This window comes from Enoplosus armatus, chromosome 11, assembly GCF_043641665.1.
Source record: "Enoplosus armatus isolate fEnoArm2 chromosome 11, fEnoArm2.hap1, whole genome shotgun sequence".
Lineage (NCBI taxonomy): Eukaryota > Metazoa > Chordata > Actinopteri > Centrarchiformes > Enoplosidae > Enoplosus > Enoplosus armatus.
Window position 1 is genome coordinate 8173030 of NC_092190.1, and position 22358 is coordinate 8195387.

General features: G+C 40.3%; 3 protein-coding genes across 4 annotated transcripts in view; 2 read left to right on the plus strand and 1 right to left on the minus strand.

Moving 5' to 3' along the window:
- Positions 1–851: 851 nt before the first annotated feature.
- On the minus strand, positions 852–4604 carry commd6 (COMM domain containing 6). 2 transcript variants are annotated; one of them, XM_070915092.1, is made up of 7 exons: positions 4548–4604; positions 3104–3162; positions 2591–2656; positions 2416–2492; positions 1952–2120; positions 1666–1818; positions 852–1577 (listed from the first exon to the last, which is right to left on the minus strand). In XM_070915092.1, exons 1-7 carry the CDS (start codon positions 4570–4572, stop codon positions 1527–1529), a joined length of 600 nt encoding a protein of 199 aa, XP_070771193.1. In that variant the 5' UTR covers positions 4573–4604; the 3' UTR covers positions 852–1526. The 2 variants fall into 2 exon arrangements, with proteins under 2 accessions (XP_070771193.1, XP_070771192.1); XM_070915091.1 differs by having other exon boundaries at positions 4523–4562.
- A 1114-nt stretch (positions 4605–5718) lies between these two features.
- On the plus strand, positions 5719–9496 carry uchl3 (ubiquitin carboxyl-terminal esterase L3 (ubiquitin thiolesterase)). The gene is made up of 9 exons (XM_070914675.1): positions 5719–5844; positions 6023–6034; positions 7021–7149; positions 7320–7476; positions 7762–7847; positions 8228–8275; positions 8415–8490; positions 8619–8677; positions 8773–9496. Exons 1-9 carry the CDS (start codon positions 5803–5805, stop codon positions 8860–8862), a joined length of 699 nt encoding a protein of 232 aa, XP_070770776.1. The 5' UTR covers positions 5719–5802; the 3' UTR covers positions 8863–9496.
- Positions 9497–12072: 2576 nt separating this feature from the next.
- lmo7a (LIM domain 7a) overlaps positions 12073–22358 on the plus strand; it is a 46905-nt gene continuing 36619 nt past the window's right edge. The window contains exons 1-3 of the mRNA XM_070914276.1: positions 12073–12141; positions 18580–18650; positions 20418–20487. Of these exons, the coding sequence (XP_070770377.1) occupies positions 12073–12141; positions 18580–18650; positions 20418–20487 (210 nt within the window). The remainder of the gene's footprint in view (positions 12142–18579; positions 18651–20417; positions 20488–22358) is intronic.

Here is a 22358-nt window from a genome sequence, read left to right on the forward strand (position 1 = left end):
AGTCTCCCGACAGTGATCCTTTCTTCCACAACGCCTTAGAGGCGGAGCGGCTGTGCTAGTCGACGACCCGCCCAACCAGCCCATGTGCTGGAGGAGTGGGCAGGGCAGAGCCGCTGTGCGGAACGTGACAGGACGAGGCTCCGCCTTCTTCGGCGGTGTGTACTAACTGGAAAGCTTCTTCCATGTAGTGTGGAAAATGTTTGCACGAGTCCTCTGGGCCCATAACTCTGGTGGTTGTAATCCTGCCTACCAACTGCCTTCACCAGGTAAAACGAGCAGGGCTCATGAAGACCAGACTAAATGTTGGCAGCACAATGAACCATATGCAGTACTTCACTAAGGAAGTTCACAACTGTTTTCAAGCAGACTGTGCTGATTCATAGTCCTGGATAGTTATAATCACATCTGATATGCTTTATGCACCAGAGGAGTTCCCAGCTACCAAATGCCATAATTCAAAGCTCTCCGCCTATTCCAAAAATAGTAGCTGTGCCATATATAATCTCATCACTGAGGCCACTAAAGCCCTGCAGCCTACCAAACCCCCCACTGCTGGTGAGGTCAGAGTGTGTACATATTTTAGTAGATGTAGCTGACTTTTATATTGCAGTGCAGGCCTCCAAACAGGCACACACCAGGCCCCAGACCCTCATTTGATATGGTTGTATTTTTGTTCTTTCGAGTGTTGACATTGTATTGACTTGTCTTGCTGTAAAAATGGGAATTATTGAAATCTAGTGAGGACAGACCGAAGTAGAAAAAAGGAAAATGCCTCCTCAGACCCATGCAGTATGCATTTCAGTATTACCAGGGAAAACACAAAGAGCAAAAGTAAGTCTTCATAATTTATTTACAACACAAAAAACAAAAAGCACAAGGACTGTGAAAAGATCACGTGAACCATTTTACTTCACAGGCTTTTCAAACTAAAAACTGTACTGCAAAGTGTAAATGACATTTTAGCCACTAACTGAAACTATATAGCATACAGGATGTTGTGTTGTGGGCTAATCACAACCCGTTACCCTAGATAAAAGAAAATACAGCAGCATAAGCAGCGGTTGTGTTCACTGTGGCAATGTATAATCATTCTGTAGTCCAGAGGAGAACTGAAGTTTAGTGCAAACTATGATTAATCCAAACTATATCAATGTTAGACATTTTAGTACAAATGAGGCACAATTTAAATATTAATCAGGGTTTTGCAGTATTAGTAGTGTATCTATATACTCGGTTGCCAGTTGCCAGTTCATTAGGCACAACTAACTAAAACTAGTCATGATACCTGGATAAATTGCTGGGAGGAAGTATACTTAAGTCTTGGCATTTAAAGTGAATACAGGCATTTTCAACCACTGGAGGTCCTAAGAGTAAACCATTTCGGTGCTTATACCATCTGTAGAAAAATGGAAGTGCAAAGCAGACAATTGAGAGATCCAGCAGACAAACACGTATCAAGCTGTTCTTCCATTGGTAACATGTAAACTGGGGTGTAATTGCGACAAGCTTAGGTATGCTTGCAACCATCATACAGTCTCCATAACAGCTGCCATCTCCTTGAACTGCTTGTGAAAGTTCTGCAGAGAAGAGCAAAAAAATAATCTCAAAATCAAGCCAGTAATAAATGACACCAACAACTCTACATTTACATCACCACATACAGACCTGGAACTGTGGAATGGTCATCTCAAAAGACCGCTGACAAATCTGTCCAGAGGGCTCAACGAACTTCAGCAGTAGAGACACATATGGGGAGTTGAGAGACCGGCAGGTGTCGGAGCTCACTGCCATGCCAAGCTTCCACTGCATGTCCACTAACTACAAAGATATAGCCAAACAACAAACAAGGGAAGTCTCACCAGCCTTGAAAATAGACAATTTCTGTCTTCAGGTCATTAAAAAATATCAGAATATGAGTGACACTGCTTTAATGCATTACATTTGGACATACTTGGCTGATGCTGAGCATGGCCTGGACCTCCTGCTGAGCATGGACTAATGCACCATGTTCACTCCACAACCTGTGGAACACCTGAAGGGAAGCTTTAGGCCACTTGTTACTGCCTTCTTCCAGCCTCGACACAAGGTCATCCCCAGAGAAGTTGTTCTTCCCAGCAGACCTGATGATACAAATAATAATTACCACACCTTACAGTACAACAATGTGCTATGTTACATATGATTTGGCCTTTTGCCAGGCCTATAACCAAGGATAAAAGCTGTTAAAGCTTCATTACACAATTGATGACAATGGTATGGACATGTTCTTATCTAGGGGATTGAACATACAAATACATCAAATTGGACAAGGGCCTTCAATAACATATGGGCTGGGCTACAAAGAAGAAGACAAACCAGTCATCAAATTTGACAAACAACAATCAGAGGCAAAAAAGAAAATAGGACAAAAAATACCTGAATGTTAACAAGAGAAATCTGATCATGTTCTGTAGAGCTTCATGGTCCAGTCTGACTCCAGCTCTCTGAAATCTCTGCACAGGAAAGAAAAAAAAACACAAGCAATGAAAGAGGAACTTGGGAAGATGGGTTACTATATGTTAAAAAATATTCTAAGGAAATATTGACTCACATCAGAAATTTCAGCTGAATCTACTCCTCTTGTCTGCCCTTGAAGATAAGTCAGAATGTGCTGACACTGTGGAGATTATAAGATTAGTTATCAGAACTACAGTATAACCTCTATGGCAACATCACCACATCCTGTGCAGCTTGTGCAGAGTATGGCTGCTAATAGCCCTTCAATGAACACTATTACGTTGTATTTAACATCCAATGGTTAATCCCACTGAGAGGTTTGCCCCACAACTTCATCCTGTTGCAAATCTTATAAAAAAAGTGAAGAGGCATGTTTATTTAAATTATTGTTATTTAGGAAATTCATTATATGCCTGTGGTAATCAAACAAATACTACAGGCCAACAATAACAACATGTGTGACTTGTGCAGTGCTTCTCTTCTGAGCACTTCTATATGACTCACTTAAATATTGTATGCTGTATGCTTCGTTCCCATTCTGTAAAAATGAAACTTGTTTTTAGTCTGCATGCGGATATATACAACTATAGATGTAAAATATACTCACTGCTTCAGCCAACAGATCTGGAGAAAGCCTACAGATGTTGTCCACAACTTTGTTGCCACCTGAGGCACAGAAGTGAAGATCCATTTATCACAGGTCTCATGACTATGGCATGTCCATGTTCTCTTTTCAAGAGCAGGCAAGCAACTTAAACTGCAATAGCCGCATTTATTATATCAATTATATAAGATAAAACTACTATTAATCTGAGTAAATTTATCAGTCTAACGTTATCTGCCTTCTTTGATCTGAAGAAATCTCAGTAGAAATATTTTATTTTTTTCTCAGAACTATATTCTATAGACAAATGTCAGACATATTCAGGACAGGAATGAAGAGAAGACGCCAGGGGATAATAAGCAGGGCCGACACATAAACCAAGACATAATAAAACATAACCAATACATACATAAAAAGTCTATAATTTAAAAATAAAATAATAATACAATTGCAAAACACAAAACAAAGTCTGGAAGGATATCATCAACAATGAAATACTAATATCAGATCGAAATACACTTTCAGCAGCAAAAGCATTATCATTAATTAACTGCAAAAACTTGAAAGAGATTTCATTAACTTTATTACATTTATGAAGTAAGCGCCAGATATTTTTCCAGTGAAGGTTGTTCATCAAATTAACGTTATTCCAATAAGACTGTACATATAAAACAGACAATGTCCACTTCATATAATGTCCGGGTGCTTATGTTATTGCTCAGTAGATATTTCCCGTGATGTGCAGACTATAACTGCACTGACAATATAACTATGTGGTCCAGATAATCAGACTGCAGACGGTCGTTTCAAAACACTGTTCTGAATGTGCTACCAGAGGGACATTTCAACTTACCACCTGATGAAAACATATTTCGTCAGCTGAATGTTAAAAAAGATTTTAACCTGTTTCCTAGTTAGAACAAAGATGGCAGCCCGCCGACTATCTACCAGGATGGGAAAAGAGTCGCAACTTGGGAAACGGGTCAAAACTCTTACTGTGCAGTTGACTGAATATTTTTCATCCAGGTGATTATCAGAGTCTTTGTGGATTCGATAAATACCGTTAGAACATCGCCGGTTAGAGAAACCGATGGTTGCTAGCTAACGTTGGTTGTCAACTGGTCACATATGAGGCATCAACTGGGGATAACATTAGGTTTAAGTTATGGTTAGGGTAAGGTTGGGGTTAGATTAAGCATCTGAGAGGATGACTGGTTAGGGTTAGGGATATGGTTTAGTTCAGATATAAGTAAGGGGGACCATATACCGGCAGGGAAACAGTCTTCGACACACCTCCGGCGAGCTACCGTGTTAAGCTAACTCCGGTATATTACCTGGATGGTATACAGTGCCACCGTGAAAAGCCCAATCTATTCGTGTCGTTAGTGAAAGTACAATCTACTGAAAACACTGTAAAGTTACCTGTATGATGCAAGTTAAAACCCACCATGTGATTCCTCTGCTGCTGGCATCTTCTCTCTCAATCAGGCTGCAAGTTTCCCCGCTGTGGCAGTGTCGCCAACTTAGCGACTTTCTTGCTTGGCAACTATAGAGACCCCTTTAGCTTTTTTAAAGGTATTATTATTATTATTATTATTATTATTATTAATTAAAACACACACACGTCCTGACAAATTAAGCGACTTTTTGGGCAGACAACTCCTATCCTTCACAGAGACTTAATATTTTTCGTGCATACCGCCACCTACTGTATTGGAGTGTCTTCTTCTTCTATGACGTTTTACGGCAGTTGGCATCCTAGACGTTACATTACTGCCTCCTTGTGGATTTAGTCTTCCTCGACGCTCACTTCTTTTTTTTCTGAAACACACATAAATACATACATAACATACAGTGAAATATTGCCAAGCACTCAAAACAAATTATGAAAAGGTGTTCCAGTTCTCTCCCACTTCTTCCAAGTCGTCTAATTAGTCAAAACAATATGCCCTCCACACTGTCTCATACTCTTTAAACTGGCCTCTACTTGCCCTATCATAATAGTGTTTATCAGGACATGTGGACATATTCACGAAAGCCATACATTATACATCATGCCTTTCTATGTGGGAGACAGTTTCAATTAAGAATATTCTGGGAATAACTTAAAGAATGTTTAGAAAAGTGTAAGGTACAGTACAGCTCCAACCTCAGAAACTAAGCTAAGCCAATGAAGAACAACAGCGCCCTCGTTTGGCGGTCACATGTTAGGGCTACGCACTTATAATCAATTCAATCAAGTATTTCCAAAAATGATTAGAAACACATCCACCATTGATATGACGAAAGGAATCTGCACTGGATCAGCCATATCATACTTATGGGAATGAACTACCACAACCATTGGGAATCTGTCTCTCAGCGACACGCCCATGACCCTGGAATGGTCCACTGTTGGGCTGATGGTGTGGTTGTACATTCAAAAATCCAAAATGTTGCAGACAAAGAACGATTACACAGCGATTTAGGGTTTAAAATATACCATAATTAAATACTGGATATATTTATCTTGTCTGTTTATGTCGTAAAGTACTGAGTGCGGTGTATTTGTGGTTTATGAATAAGGGAGTAGACCTGCGCAGAACCTAAATGTAAAGGTCCATTGTCTGGACGCGGAAGCGATTTCCAGCTGTCAAACAGATTTTGGTAAAACACTTTCAGCTCTCGGTTGACAGGAACATAACCATCGACGTTACTTCAAAATGGACTGTCCACGCTGGTTGCCTCTGGAGTCGAACCCAGAAGTATGTATTGTAGATTATTTTCAAACAATATTGTTTTATCGAAGTCATTCATTCACAAGCATGTGAGGGCTAGCTAACTTGTAGCTAGCAGAGAGAACAAAAGCTGAAGTCGGGGTGGCAGCTTTGCTAAACCCAAAATCAATTTGATTAATATTTTGTTTGTGTCTTTTCATTTCAGGTCATGACAAAGGTGAGTATTGTCTTCTAATTCAATTTAACACCAGATGGGTCTGAATAATCGGCAGCAAAGTGACTTGCAGAGGCACAAGGCCTACTCAGCAGCGATGCTACATCCAATGTAACGTTATTATTTAAGATTAAAAGTTACGAAATAATGTACAACTGTCTGATAAACATAATGGAAGCAGAGAGGCCACGAATAATTTGACATAAGCATTAACGGAATATAGTGCTAATAGCATGTTGTAATTGTATGTTTAAGGATAAATTATATATTATATATGTATAAAACACATTACACTTTTAACAATGCCAAGAGGTTGGATGCGTTCAGACTCTCAGTCTATAAATGCAGGTCATCTGTTGAATGTCATCCTAAAGGACTCATGCTGAACAATTTTATAAAGCTCCATTGTAAATCCACAGGAACTGTGTAATTTGGTACCAATCACGAGGACACATAGAGACAGTGTTTAAGTGGTATATTTGCAAGTTCAAATTCATTGCAAGTGTAACCATTCAGTCAATACACAGCAGGTCAGCTGTACATGAAAAGTGTGAAATGTATCTACAGGCGAGCATATAGTTTAACATACATGGATGATAAAGTTTCCAATAATAAATCAGTAATGAGATCATATTTGCTTTGGTTTTAATGGAACTCTTCTTTCAAGTAAATTCGTACCAACATTCATAATTTACCAGAAACTTCCTTGGAAAATATTAAGAAATGATGGACCCGTAAAATAAAGCGTAATTTCGCAACCCATAATTTTGCTTTGTTACTAGTATTTACATTGCATTTACAATTCAATTGTAATATTTTTTAATGTCTATGTTCTAGCCTTTTTGAGGTTAGGTAGGAATCAGTTGTTTCTTGTAATCAGGCGAGTACATAGAACTTTACTTTGAGTTAAACTTGTCTGTCAGATGTTGTTAGCTTAGCTTTATGTGCTTGCTTGTATGCATACAAATTCACTCTCAGCTTTTGTGTAGTTTGTCAATTGTTTGGGTATGAGGCCAACCTGGCAATTTGGAGATGTATATGGACTAGATCCAGAGCTTCTCAGCATGGTACCAAGACCAGTGTGCGCAGTGCTACTTCTGTTCCCAGTGACAGAGAAGGTACTTATTATTTAAGTTAAGTTAAGTTAATTATATATAACATCTTTGGTGTAAAATGTATTAACTTCATTTTCATGAACCATTCTGTACATGTTGTTGTACCGACTTATGTCCATGCCATAAGACACAATGTTCAACAAATATTTCTCCTCTCTCCTACGTCTGTCCAGTATGAGACATTCAAGCAAGAAGAGGAAGAGAAGCTCAAGGATCAGCGACAGGAGGTCTCTTCTGATGTCTACTTCATTAAGCAAACTATTGGAAACGCCTGTGGAACAATAGGATTAATTCATGCGGTGGCAAACAACAAGGCACACCTGGAATTTGGTGAGTAGTTATTCTGTTCATGTCATATGCAATGGCAGAGATATGAAAGATTCCCATGTGTACAATTTTAGAGGGGCAACTCAAGATTCCTCAGCTCGAACAGTTCAAACAATTGTATCAGACCTGGAAAAGATGGCATTTATCATAATAACATAGTACATTTTACAATACATAATAACCATTGCAATATCAGTCTATTGACATATCACCCAGCTTTAAATCCAAACACATTTTTGCTTGCAGACAGTTTTCTGTAGATGTCACTATCTGTCCTTTACTCCTCAGAGCCTGATTCTGCTCTTAAGAAGTTTCTTGAACAAACCTCTAAAATGACCCCAGAGGAAAGGGCCACCTTCCTGGAAAAAGATGAGGTAAGAAAACACTGAGAAGAAAATCTGTGCTCAAGAGGGACAGATGATGAAGTGGGCAGAGACACACAAGTGAAGCACTACACTTTGTCAATCGGGACAGATGAAAAAATATTTTGGCCCCAGTGTCACAACAACCATGTCAGTATCTTGCTGGTCACTTGTTGAGTGATGACACCATGGGGGGGGGGGGGATCATCTATATTACCTGATAACTGTGTAGCATTTACAGTTGTTTGTAACAGCTCTGTATGTGTCATTTGGGAGATGACAATAGTAAATAATAAATAACCTTAAATGTGTAGGAGATTGTTAAAATGAACATGAAGTACAATACCATTACACTGCTAATCATCTGCTTTTTTTCCTACTTCCTGTTTCAGAGTATACGTGTTACACATGAGTCCAGTGCACAGGAGGGACAGACTGAGGTTTGTACTGAGTGTTGGATGATCTGTGTTGCCTGAGGATGCAGAGATCACACCACTAGTTTTGTGAACTTTGTTTATTACACAATTTAAAAGAATGTGTTTAACTCAATATCTTGTGTTCATTTCTTGTCTGTTATAGGCCCCAAGTTTAGATGAGAAAGTGAATCTGCATTTTATAGCTTTTGTGAATGTCGGAGGAAAGTTATATGAACTGGGTGAGTTAACCACTGCTGAAGTATGCTCATGGATATAGAAAATATTTAGTAGTATTTGTCACATTGTTGGTAATTACTTTTAATTAGTGGGGACAGATTTGAAGCACATTGTTTGTTTTTATACCTAGATGGCCGGAAACCTTTCCCTATTGTCCACGGAAAAACTTCAGAAGATACTTTCCTCGAGGTAAGACATCACAGAATAAAACGCACTAACTGTCTTAATAGTTGAGTAAAGAGTTGCAATTCATAATTTTCCCGACATGTTCGATTGCTCTACAGGATGCTGTAGAGGTTTGTAAGATCTTCATGGCTCGCGACCCTCAGGAGGTTCGTTTCACCATCATTGCCCTCTCCAAAGATTCATACTGAGGAAACCCCCTTGTGACCCCAGAAAACAAAGAAAACATTACTGCCAAACATTCTCAAGTGCTGACTTAATTGGAAAATTTGAATTATTTTTTTCAAGATACTTTAGCAAGTGATTTGGGGTAAATATTTACAGGGATATCATTCTAAAGTAATGTGACTTGTTATGAGTTTAATGAGATTCTAAAAGAATTCGAGTGCTGCTGTGCAACTAAAAGTATTTCTTTTTAAGCTCAAAATCTTCCAGTTTCCCCTGCTGAAACATCTCGATAACTACACTGCACTGAAGTTTGTTGACATGGCATGTTTGGCTTTTAGTTAAGAAAGAAATTTAAGAAATTTTCCACGTCACTGAGGGAACTCAACTTCGTTTTTACTCGGGGCTCAATGATGCATACTGTATGTAGTGATCTGTTTTTGATCATATGTCTAAAAGCATGGTCAAAAACCAGCTGAAGAAACATGTTTTGCAAGGCTTTAATTTCAGTCATGGCTTTAAAAATACAGATAGGCCTAATGCTGTTGTATGCAGTAATGATGTTATGAAAAACAAAGTTTCTCCTGACAAATGCAGACTGTACATCCGTGTGGAAGGTGCCTACATTTTTGTAATAAGAATTAAAAATTCTGTCAAATAAAAGGCAAATTTATTACACACTTTGCTTGTGGATCTTCTCTGTAACAAAAACATCTTAGTGAAAATGTTCATCTGTTTACCTTTTGTGTAAATTAAACATTGCCAGATATTTACAACTTGATCAGGTCTACTGAAGAGAATTTTAACAAAATTCTGGCACACAGGTGTAGAATCTCAGCGAGGGCAAATGAAATGCTATTAAGAAATCGGAGGAGAAATGTGAAGCAAGAAATACAAAAAGCTATTGCTCTAAAAATTGCAAAAATCATCCTAATTTTACTGAATCTTATTTCCATTAGTGTGCCACTATACCAATTTATTCCATAAAATGGAAAGATGTTCAAAATACCTTTTTTTTTTTTTATTATTTATTTATTTGTTTTTTCAAAACTTAAAGGATTGGTTCACAATCTTTGAAGTCTGTCTTAAAACAATACTCAGGTGCACATATGAACATTGAAATAGGATTTGCTTGGCCATTAAAGATCCTTTCCTAATGCACTTCCAATGTAAGCGATGGGGGACAAAATACAAAAATGCATTCCACAGTTTATCTCAAGCCGATATGAGGCTTCAGCAGTCTCAGCTAGACAAATCATGTGGATATCTTCCAAAGTTACAGCCTTTCCCCCTTTTGTTTGTTGACAGTGTTTCTTTGCTAAGCTGCAGTGGACGGACATTAAAACAAAGAAGGAACGTTGTACTAAAAAGACTGAAACTTTGTAACATAACCTTTAGATTTGTCTTATAGACATCTGAAGCCTTGTATTAGCTTCAGATAAACTTGAATATATTCTTACTCAAAACGAGGGACCGGATCTCCTCAACTGTTAGCTGTATGAACAGCAGGAATGATTACAGCAAGTAAAACCTGTTGCAATGTTAATATAGGAACCTGACTATTGTTTAAAGATAGACTTAACCTATCTTTTCAAAACACAAGAGGAGGCCTCGTGATTTGTTAAGTCACTTGCCAAGTTTGTGCCTTACATCTGAAGGTTTCTGTAGCTTCTACAATAACAAGAATCTAAAGACCTCTGTGTAATTATCCTGTATATATAGACAGATACTTGTTTGCCTTTTTGTATGTCATGCTCCTCAGAATCAACACAGTAGACATTTTGTTCTCATGATGAAATCACTCTAATTAAGCCTGTAGAGGATGTAGCTCAAAACCGGAGCAACGATACTCTCTCAGACTTTTTGTTTGCAGTCGGATCCCCCTACTTCTTGGGATAATGAAACCCAAGAGGGAGAGGAGATGCTACGATATATTAAAATGCTCATTAATCCTAATTACACTGACTGCAAAAGTTAAATGAATTACACTTAGTTACATTAGTCTAGCCTAGGAAAATTTGTGTTTAACCAAATGGTCTTTAACAGCAGAGAGACCCAAAGGGCTTTTCAGCCTGGTAGGCCCATAGACCATGAGTTTCTTTCTCATTGTGTGGCTACTTAGCTCATTAAATTTGACACAAAAGGTTAACATTTTAACAACTCTATATACTGTTGGGTAGTTTAATCTATAGCAAGGCATTATATTTAAGATGATGGTAGATTTTGTATGTAAAATTTGAATCTGTAAAATAATGTACTTGTCAAATAAATGTAGCGTGGTAACATGCATTTCCCTCTGACTTGTGGTGGAGTAGAAGTAAAAAGTTGCAGAATCTGGAAATGCTTCTTTCCACTGTTGCTCTTACATTTAAATGACCAACTGATAGACTTAAAATTTGCACCAAGCCACTTCTGTTTTTCAGGATGCAATACACCCTAACCGCCGCTGCGTGGCGCTGCAGGAAAGAGTTTTGTGTTAAAAGGAGAGCCGAACTCCTGACTCCAGCCTTCACCCAGGGACTCAAACTTTTTAACATGTGTCAGTTTGGTGCTCAGCAGTCCACAGATTCTTCAAATTGACAAGGTTTTGTCCAGAGGAGTTGTAATGTGAGAATATTTTGCTGCTGGTGGTGATTCGCTGTAGAATTACACGACTGTGCACCTACTGCTCGGGCAGCAGTGGAAACCTGGGATCCAAATAATCCTCCAGAGAGGAAAATAACCGCATACTCAAGCCTGCGTTCACCTGGAAGCCGCTCAAGGACCTGTGGGTGGTCCTCGGACCCCACTTTGGAAACCCTCCTGCCTCATGCAGCTTAAACCTGATGAAAAGAGAGCCTCTCCCAGACTGAGCCCGGGTCGACTTTGAAGATCGCTGCGTAGGTGGAGTACCGAGCGTGAAAATACCCAAAAGAAACAAAATCACAGGTGTGTCGGATGAAAGAACAGGTAAGCAGCAGCCAGGTGATGCAAAGGAAAGGTATTACTGTTACACCTTGCATTCATTCACTGGTGAGCTGGTGGAAATGAACAATAGGCGGCATATTTCATGAATGAGGAGTGTGATCACAAGTTCACCTGTGCTCCTCTATAGACTGCTTGACCAGTTTGAAGTGCGCTCATTGTGTCTGCTTGTTTGAACTGGCCCACATCTATGCCACTGGACTGTTGCAATTCGGGCGAGTAGGAGCGGATCTGGCCCGCCGGTGCAGCTCGGATACTAATACGTTTGTGTGATGGAGTGGCGTGAGCAGTCCGCTGTCAGCTGCGACGAAGCCTACTTGGAGGCGCAGAGGTGGGTTGAGGTGAGTACAAACATAAACTATCTCAACACCTTCCTTTACAGTTAGTGGCAGGACTTCAGCACTGGAAATCATAGACAAGGTGGAATACAACTGGCAACTGCTTGTGATATGGCAGTCCACACAATTCAAGTGTTTTTGTGTGGATTTCACCCTCACATGTGATAGTATTTGGCTGCTTTGGGTGTAAAGACAGACTGACATGAGCGTGTAAAGCTGATGTTTACTTTCCTGATTTAGAAGTTGCTTGAGTTTATGGCTGAACGCTGATCAGCCGCCTCAGGTAAACACCCTTGAGGTCACGTCTCAGGTAGCTGGGAAGATAGAATCAGTCCATTATTTCAGCCACTCAAAAGCATGTGGCTCTTCAGAGTACAGGTCCATGGATTTCACCCCATTCATCATTATTGTTTCCTTGCTGCTTCCTTTGTCAGATCTTGCTTAGACCTGCTCATGTTTTTTTAATGTCTCCCAGGGCTTTGAGGCTACAGCTGCGAGCATGACGTGAGAAAATCAGCAGAACAATTAAGAAAAACTTCTGTGAATGATCCAAGTTATTGTACCACACACATACAGTAAGCACAGATCAACCCAGACTGAGGTTTGACTAGGTTTAGGGGTCACTTGCTATAAAATGTAATACTCTTAGCCATTCACAGAATATTGAAATAGCTATTTCAGGTGTCAGTAATTAATCAAAAACTGCCACACATTATGTCACATGTAATGTTTATGACACTTTCTGGAAAATGTGTAATATTTAGAATAGAGTTTCCCTTTCTGAGGCAAAGAAAGCTATTTTCCTGCTCATAATGTTCCCCCTTTTCCTAGTGCAGTAATCAAAATGCAAAATAGCTACCAACCCCTAAAAACTATTCACCAGCACTTGCAAAAACAGTCCCGTTTTGTTTCCAAAATGTCAACTTATCTGAAGTTTCCATCCAACCTCCAGCCAGATTCTCATTCTTTCTTTTCTCTTTTACAAGCGGGTAAAATTATGTTTCCTCATCTCGCAAATTCTCTTCCCAGCAGGGCGGCATGGAGCTGCTGCAAGGCTGTAACTAAACAAATATTGTTCTAATTTCATGAGGGGTGAATCTGGATGCTTGTGATGTGACATCAGTGTCTCTCACACTTGCACACTGGCCCATTGTAGTGGCTCAGTTTGTGAACTATGGTGGGGTGGGGTGGGGGGGGACATGATCTCAGGCAGGGGCGGGAAGATTAGGGAGAGTGAGCAGGAAGCTGAATAAGTTGAATAGGTAAAGGTGTCGACCATGGGACTATTATATTAAGAGGATAGGTGTGAGAGGTTTGGCGTAGGGGAAATACAATTGCAATCAGAGGCCAAGTTCCCGGTAAGGGGGCAAACAGTTTCCCTTCAAAGACAAAGTTTTGTGGCTATTGGATTCTGCCACTGAATGATTAACAAGCTGCTCGGCTTCACAGCACTTTAAACAGAGGCATGTGTGCATGGCGAGGCTGGTGGTATTGTTAAAAAACTAGACTAAATGGTCTGGAGCCTGTCACATGGACACATTCCTGCATTAGCTGCCATGGCTGTGAACATAGCCCCCTCAGAGCTGGCCAGCTGTCAGCACAGGGCGCTGCGTCCTACAACCACAGGGCCTAGTGGAATAATAGAAGTCCTTGTTAATTCGATAGAACCGCTGTAAGTGTGACTGTTATGACAATCAAGTGGAAGTGTTTATGCAATGTACAGGTCAGAAGATCATGCATATGGCCATCTGTAAACACAAACACAGTCGGTTAATAATAACTTATCATTTATTTATTAGATTTGGTCTGTTTCAGTGCTTTTTATGGTTTCACAGGTGGTGTTTTAGCAAATGTAGGTTGTTACATTAATAAATCGCAAACATATGTAAAAGTGTGGCACATCATGCCAGTTTTCTGTCACCTCTTTTGTTTAGTTTGTGATGGACAAGAATTTGTTTTGTCAAAGAGCCTCTACTCAGGAAGGTGTTGCCCAGAATACTTAGAATAGCTCTTTAAACAGGTTTTAGGTAGAGCTTCATTACAGCTATTGATCTGCTTTAATGTCGTGTAACAGCACAGGCTATAATCTGTATTAGATTGCAGCTCTAGTTTTGATTTAACTCCCCTACATTTGTGTGCGGCTGGTTGAAAAGCAGCGTATTGTGTTCCTCACGTACTCTGGGAGGAAGCAGCCAATCAAAGGTAACACAATACTGTGGATTTCTTTAAAGGTTTGTTACTTATCCTGTTGTTCCAGTCATATAACACTGAACCAACTCCAAGCCTCCTATGGTTTTGGTGTACATTGTTGGGGAAACAATGTAACACAATGCCACATTTTTTGGCGATTGATATTGTACATGCTTGAATTTAGGGCCGCACTTAACAATTATTTTCATTATTAATTAAACTCCTGATTATTTTCTCAAAAGTGACCAATAGTTTTTGTCCATAAAATGTCAGGAAAATAGTGGAAAGTGCCCATTTTAACATCCCAGAGCCCAAGGTGAAATCTTCAGATTGTTCTTGTTTGATCAACAGTTCAAAACTCAAAAGATATTCAATTTACAATTAAATAAAACAGAGAAAGGCAGCAAATCTAGATGTTTGAGAAGCTGAAACCAGACAGAGTGTGGCATGTTTGCTTGAAACAAATAATCGATTGTCAAAAATAGTTTCCGATTTAATTTTCTGTCGATCGACAAACTGATAAATTGGCAAATTGTTTCAGCTCTTCTCTGAATGTTATTTACTATGGTGTATTTTTAAAAGGTTAACCCCACAGTTAAACCAAAAGAGATTCCCTCTAGTCTTCTCTGTTCAGTGAGGTCTGTGAATTATCTTGAATGTCAGAAAGTCTAGAAGCAGATGTTGCTGTCAAACACATATTTTTTAAATATATTTTCTGTCCTGTGAGCACCGCAAACAAAATCCATTCACCTTCGTTGTGCATATGAATTGCCTTCTGTGATGCTGCTGTGTTGTTTTTCATACCAGGAGCTGTGTGACCAATCATTAGTCACCTCACTGCCGCACCATTCAAGGTTTTGATTGAGTCTAATTAGAAACTGGGACACATGCATTCAGATGTACTCACGTGAAGCAGGACCCCACACAAGAAGCCATTCACATGCAGTTACATGTTGATGTAGTTCTATTATTCTGATATGTTGATGGTGTCGATACTAATGGCTTCCACAGTGGTATATTTTTCTTGAGTCAGATCCCTGAAATATTTGGATAATGTCCCAGTTGCCCTCTGATGACCCATGTCCCTGTCCTCTGCAGAAGAAACAAAGAATTTTAGGAACAATTAGTGGTGGGGGTCTGCATCCGCGCAAACCTTACTGAATACTGATTTGCTTCAGTGCCCTGCATGAATAAACAATAGCTGTGGTCACGGACCCAGAGACTCCTCAATTCCCCAGATTATTTGTGTTCTACCAAGACACCATTCTTGGTTCACTGCAATAATAATAATAATAATAATAATAATGATAATGATTAATTTCACACATGCATCAGAACACTTTAAGAGTATTGAATTATGAGGACCACATATCTATCTTTTAATGTGGAGGAAAGTCGTCATGAGACTCGGTTCATCAACACGTTCAGCAGCACATTCTTGAGGGGAGCGAGGGTGGATTCGCAGGAAGGCAAGCTGTTTTTGAAATCTCTGCTCCTGCCTTAAATCTCCCTGTTAAATCAGAGTAGCAGTATGTTGTTGCAGATTAGAGTTGTTATCCCGCATGGCAGGTTCAACAGGAGAGAGAGAGGGCACAGCAGGCCAGATCTAAGGGGAGTTAATACCTCTAATGATGACGATAGAGAGGAGAAAACTATTATGTTACAGCCAGCTTAGTGCTGGGTTCAGTGCCAGGGTGGGTCCCATTTTCCACACAAGGAGATAATATCTTAATTATCCCATTCATTCATTTTGGCAGATGCAACTTTGATAAGAAAATGTGTGAGGGTGAAAAACATCAAAGTAACAAACACCTTTGAATAAGTCCCACTGAAAGAGGGAATTCAAATTATTGTGCTATTTCTACCAGTATTGCTTGTTTGCGTACAATCCCAGCTGCTGGCCCCGCATACATAGAACAGTAGGGGTCAGGATTTCATTTGCCAACTGCAGCGCTTGACTGATTATACACTGTACAGTAAAATGTCTTTGCTCTGTGTGTGTGTGTGTCTGTCTGTGTTCCTGTTTTCAGTGTCTGATTATGTTTGTATTTTTGTCAATGGAGGCAGAGCAGATCAAGTATTTCCCAACATTAGCTTGAATCACACAAGCAAATACAAAAACTTTAATCCCACTCATCTATTACAACATGGTCTAATTCTCTTGGAATGATGGGTATTTCGAGGCCTTGGCCATCTCAGGTTACCCAGGGTGTGGTCTGAGGTGTAACACGACTTTGTTTGGAAATAATAATACTGTCCTCTAGCCAGTCTATCTAATTGCTCCGGTTTCTCCTGCCGTCCTCAAAATGATGGCCTGTAATTAGCTGTGCCAGTAACTGTCCCAGCTTTTGTCCCTTTCCCTTGACAGGAAAAGGGACAAAGCCTTGAAGCATGGCACATCTGACCACTTTGGTTGGTGAGACTTGTTTGACTTGTTTTGCTGTGTGTGTGTGTGTGTGTGTGTGTGTGTGTGTGTGTGTGTGTGTGTGTGTGTGTGTGTGTGTGTGTGTGTGTGTGTGTGTGTGTGTGTGTGTGTGTGTGTGTGTGTGTGTGCACGCAGGTGTCTTACCTTACTGTATACTTGCAGTGTTAATGTGTGCTCATCTGCCCTATTGGTAATGTAAATGAATTTCCATGCAGACTTGAAATTACACACATTACAGAATGTGAGGTTAGCTACACAAAGTGCCACTATATTATAACATACCCTCAGTTGCTAGTTTATTAGGTACATAACTAAGACTAATAAAGTCTACTCCAACAGCCCTGTAATAAATCATCAATTCATGAAAGTTATAAACTGTTCACAGAGGTGTTGATTCAACTTCATGATCATTTTGGAGGAAGTCGTTAGTGGTGCTGTTGCAATGTGCTGCATTATACAGAGAGGTATTTCTATTATTCAGTCTACGCTCATTGATGTAAACGGGGTGGACAAAATAATAGAAGCACCTGTCAGTATAAAGCAATACAATACAACAGCTCCATAAACTGCAGCCTCCAAAAGGACCATATAGTCATGAATGCCACATTATTCTGAACATGATCAACTCCTGAAATAAAATAATACACACCCTCCCACAGCGACTGTTACTGAACTAATTCTGCAACAAATTATGATTACAATGTTGCTGTCATAAACTCAGCCAACGAGGTTTTAGGTTTCCAGCCCAGTTTGTTTGTTTGACTGTTAGGGGATAATGTAGCAGGATATCTCAAAAACTGGTTTCCAGTGAAATATGTTGATTAGTGTTTGGTATAGATCCAGATCCAGGACGTTTTAAAACATTTTCCAGACACTGAAAGGCATTTTTTTTCTATTTGCCCATGAAGTACTGCACTAACTAGAATGCAAAAATTGTATGTATCCATGTATAATGACAATTATGTATTTTGTACATGTACATCCTGATGCAGATTTTAAAAACTATGAACATTTTCTAAAATAACAAATATAGAGGATTGTGCTGAATTGCTAAAATGGTATACTCTAATTGTTTTCTAAACTATTTGTGTTGGATTTAGAAACTGAGATACTGATTGGTCAAGTCGTTGATGGTGGAAACATTCCAACAAAACAGAACAGGAAGCTCTGTGAAGGAGTGGCCATCAGCATGGATTTGATATCCCGTAACAAAGTTGCAGTTTCACATGAAAACATAAAAAACAATACTATTATTGCCAGATTTGTAGATATAAATTTTTTTTACAAAAGTGTTATTTTAAAAATCAAGGATGTTGTTTGTTTCGGTGTGTGTGCTGTATATGCATTCATGTGTTTAAGGCTGCACGCCATGCATGCAATGTGTGTATGTTTGCCTGCATAATGGCTCTTGCTGTTCCTGCGGTGGTGGTTTGAGATCATGGGAAAGGCATGAGGCTATAACACAGCGCTGTGTTCCTCCAGCGCTCCAGATGCTCCCATAGCCTTGCGGCTTGGGCAGCCTGGCTCCAGCACAGTTTTAGCACAGCTCTCCCGTTTAACAGCGGCTTTAAGCATTTAAGTGTGAAGAACGGAGCCACTCGAGAGCTCCCGGGGAATACCTGAAGAACTGTGCACAACTCTGTCCCAGAGACACTGTAGGAACTGAGGAGGAAATACCTCTGACTTCCTCTGCTACTGTTCTCAACATCCTACCTTTCTTCTCCAACCTCCCTACCCCACCACACACACACAAACCCCCGCCTTCTCTCCTCACCCAACCCCTCTTGCTGTTTTGCTCACTGTTTTTGTATTCCTTTTTTTTCCAGGCAGTAACCAAGAAAAAATTTGGGAGCAACGACTTCCGATCAGCGCTGGAGAATGGCGTTCTGTTGTGTGAGTAAGTACTCTGCTTTTCCCAGGCACCTCTCTTAAGCCACTCATTCATATGGAAGCCCTCTGCTCTCCTCCAGGTCTGCACTCCATCGTAAGTGTTACTGATATTTCCCAGGCGGACCCCCTGCAGGGTCACTGTTTGTTTGTCAGCCACATAAAGTGAGCCAGTGTTTCCAGACAGCACAATAGAGGTTGTCTTGTGCAGTTATTTGATGTTTCCAGTGTCAGATCTGCCCTCTGTGGTCTTGTTTAGGAATATGAAGTGTGATCTATTTCAAGAGGAGTTGTGTTGCCTGTTTGACAGATGTTACAGATCTGTGGATGGGCAGAGTGCCATCCTGACTTTAATGAGAGCTGTGAGAAGCTGTGTAGTGAATGGAAAGCCTCCAGCTGAAACCACAGCGGAGAGCCAGGGCACCCTGCTTTCTCATTAGCCCGGGGTGTATCAAGCGTTTTGATGAGCTAGAGGAACACATTTATCTACGCAGAGTTTTGCATTGATTCACTAACTGCTCTTCTAAGAGTTGTGGAGTTGTGGCTTTTCTCAGATCAGGGGTTTGTGTGTGTGTGTGCGTGTGTGTGCGTGTTAGCATCATGTCCCTTATACATGGATACAGTGATGTGATGTGCACCAATCAGCAGGACGCTGTAATTACCAGCAGCCCATGCAGAATCTTTCAAACCTCTATTGGCATCGGTTCAAGAAAGAAGCCCCTCATTCTGCTGATTTGAGCCTGACTCCACTGTTTGCTCACTCTCAGGGAACAACAGAGACACTTTCATTCAGAGAGCTGTCCGTGTTTTTGTCAGCGTGAGGAAGAGGAAGACAGATTAAATCGCTTTCACCTACAAACTCAGCCTCCATTCCCATTGTGTTGTGGTTATCACAACCGTTTGGAAGGGAATGTTTAGTGTGGGTCGCACACATGATTACATCCTACTTGGCTTACGGTGTGTGTTATCTGATGAAATCATTACAGCTTTCTATTGTTTCACTGTTAAACGACTAACTTAAAACCAAATTCCTTTTGCATTCTTTCTGTACATCTATTGTCAGCCTATGCAAAGTCTTACACCCTTTCCAATCCCAGTCTGCTGTCTGCTGAGAGACCAAAAACATCCACCTTAACAAGTCATTTAGTCTCATGTTGAGTTTTTCTTCAAATAAAAAATGGGTGAGAAATTTGCACTTTCTTTATTTGCAGATTAAGATTTGACATACAAAACATATGACCAATTTATAAAACATGTTGAAACTTGAGCTCCAGAGAATTGTGACAGGCATGTTTCACTGTGTGCAGGTGTTATATGTTTTAAAGACCAAGCGATTAATCACAAAAATAATCAGCAGATTATACTTGTGTATACTGTGTTATTACTAATCTCACGTAAATAGAAGATCTGAATAGACTTTTTGACTAATTGTTTTTTATTTTGGACACCTTTGAACACCACAAATGCGTCATCTTTCAAAAAGCATGACTGCTTTTCAGAGCTGATATGTGGTGATTCCAGGTTTGTTTGGGGTTGTTTCAGTAGATGAGGGTATGTTTGAAGGAGCAGAGGACCCAGTGTGTTTACATCAGGGTGTAGCACTGGCCATTTACTAAACTGAAGCCAGGTGGCCACCATTAAACAAAGTCGTAAACACACAACACCGAGACTTTGCAACACTTTTTGTTCATTCCTTGCTAGTTAGACCAGTCTAGCCGATGACCAAGTGCTTTCACTTACCCTCCTGATGTTCTCTCACTCTTTCTTTTGCGCACAGTCTGATCAACAGGATCAAGCCTGGTATTATCAAGAGGGTTAACAGGCTGCCCACACCGATTGCTGGACTGGTAAGTCTTCTTCTCTTTTATTCAACTTAAATGTGAGACACTGTATGTACATTTGGTTTGCACATAGCATCAACAGCTCATCCTAGTTTTCTTCATACACAGTTTTGTCTCGTTATTACATTTTTGGGGTAATGTCTGCTGTAGAGACTATGTGTTAAGATGTGAGAGGAAGCGTTGAGAGGTGTAGCAGCAGCAGCAGCAGTTGAGCTGACTGGTGACAGGTCTGAGGCATAGCTGCCAATGAGAGAGAGGTGTTTGCCTCAGTGACTTGTCGCTCCTCATATTCATCCACACTAATAAGTTCAGTGAACGTGAAGCTGCATGAAAGGCCACTGGCCGCATTTGAGTGCACCCTAAATATGATGTCTGCCTTGCTTGAGGCTGCGTTCAATCAAAATCATTTAAGACAAAACGTCTTTGTGCTGGTATGATAATTAGGTTTTTGAGTGAGTGACGGGAGGTCAGAAGGGGACAGAGTTTGGTTTACGTAATAACCTGTTATTGAATCAGTGTTTCTCATTTCTTTCACCTTTTTAGACCTGGCAGTGTCTTCAAATTTAAGCAGCTTTGGGGCACAGTGGCTCAGTGGAAGTAAATGTTTTGGGAGTGTCTGCATACAAGTGCTCTGGAAATAGAGGGTTGAAAACCCTACCTTAAACCCATCCCTCACAAAGCTCTCTCTTGTGGGAGTAATTGAGTCCAGCTGTCTAGAGGAATTATAGAGAACCCCGACCCTAACCCGGGCAGTCTGAGTGTGTGTCGCTCAGTAACACTCAGCATGCTTGGCAAGACAATGACAAGTTTGTGGTAGAAGAAACAGACTGGTTCTCAGGCTGGATGTAAACAGTAAACATAGTATTTGCAGTACCACACACTGTACCATCATATGTGTGTTATGACATAAATCAGATTCCCTGCCAGTTTGTTTTGGACTGTTAGTAATATAACTGGCTGGGCACCTGCTGAGGTAATAATAAGGTAAAGTATCTCCTCCATCAGTAGCACCGGTGTGGTATTTCCGAGACTTGGACACCGACCTGAAACCACCTGATCATAAATTCTCCAGCAAATGTGATGGCTCCTGGTCAGCCTGCGGCTATCAGTTACTGCCAACCACATGGAGAAAAGTGGAGAGCTCTCCAAAACAAACATTACTCACTCTCACTCTGCTGTTGGAAGAGCTTTTCTCTCAAAGTAGAGTCAAGTAGTGTTGTTAAGATTGCTCCGTCCTTTATCTCTCATCCCTATAAATAGTAACGCGTCTGTTCTTTAAGTGTTCTCTGAAATTGTGAAATAATTGAAGCATTAAATGTATGTTTAACCAATATTTAGTTGTTTTCTTTAAAGATTATTTGCTAGGGTTTGTCTCAATGTACGCTATCCATCTCCACTGAATGTTGTCAGACAAGAGGAAACTGGGAAAACTGCTGCTTTTCTAGTGTGCTTAACTTCCAAACTGGCATGTGGAAAAAGAATACAAAGGACAAAGAACAAGAGTGACACTCAAATATGAACATTTTCTACTATTCTGATCCTACTGTTTTTTGAGTTTTGCTATCTGAAAGATTTCAACACTCAAATCGGTACCAGGCTTCAGCTCTGGCAGAATAAAAAGCCCAGGGAGGGAAAAGGGGGAAAAAATGGAAATCTCTGGTTTTGTGGAATATTTAGCAACATTGGCTCCAGACCTGGGCCTATTCTTTGGCTTCACTCGTGTCCAAGGGAATGTTTCCCATGTCAGCACACTTCTCTGCCTGTTGCTGAGCACTCAGTGAGCTGTGGGTTTGGGTCATGGCACCCTGGTTAAGGCCTGGTTCTGCTTTTACCAGTGCTGGGCAAGAAGCCGGCAGTTGTGTGGTGGGGTGGCCAGT

What these genes read in the sequence shown, in the direction of transcription:
- commd6 (XM_070915091.1), bottom strand. Translation starts at nt 4,550, where the DNA reads ATGGTGGGTTTTAACTTGCATCATACAG. An exon ending in CAGATCTGTTGGCTGAAGCA is followed by an intron (nt 2,657 to 3,103) that starts GTGAGTATATTT and finishes TAATCTCCACAG; the next exon opens with TGTCAGCACATTCTGACTTA. An exon ending in ATTCAGCTGAAATTTCTGAT is followed by an intron (nt 2,493 to 2,590) that starts GTGAGTCAATAT and finishes TTTCCTGTGCAG; the next exon opens with AGATTTCAGAGAGCTGGAGT.
- uchl3 (XM_070914675.1), top strand. Translation starts at nt 5,803, where the DNA reads ATGGACTGTCCACGCTGGTTGCCTCTGGAGTCGAACCCAGAA. An exon ending in CAAGGCACACCTGGAATTTG is followed by an intron (nt 7,477 to 7,761) that starts GTGAGTAGTTAT and finishes TTTACTCCTCAG; the next exon opens with AGCCTGATTCTGCTCTTAAG. An exon ending in CACAGGAGGGACAGACTGAG is followed by an intron (nt 8,276 to 8,414) that starts GTTTGTACTGAG and finishes TGTCTGTTATAG; the next exon opens with GCCCCAAGTTTAGATGAGAA.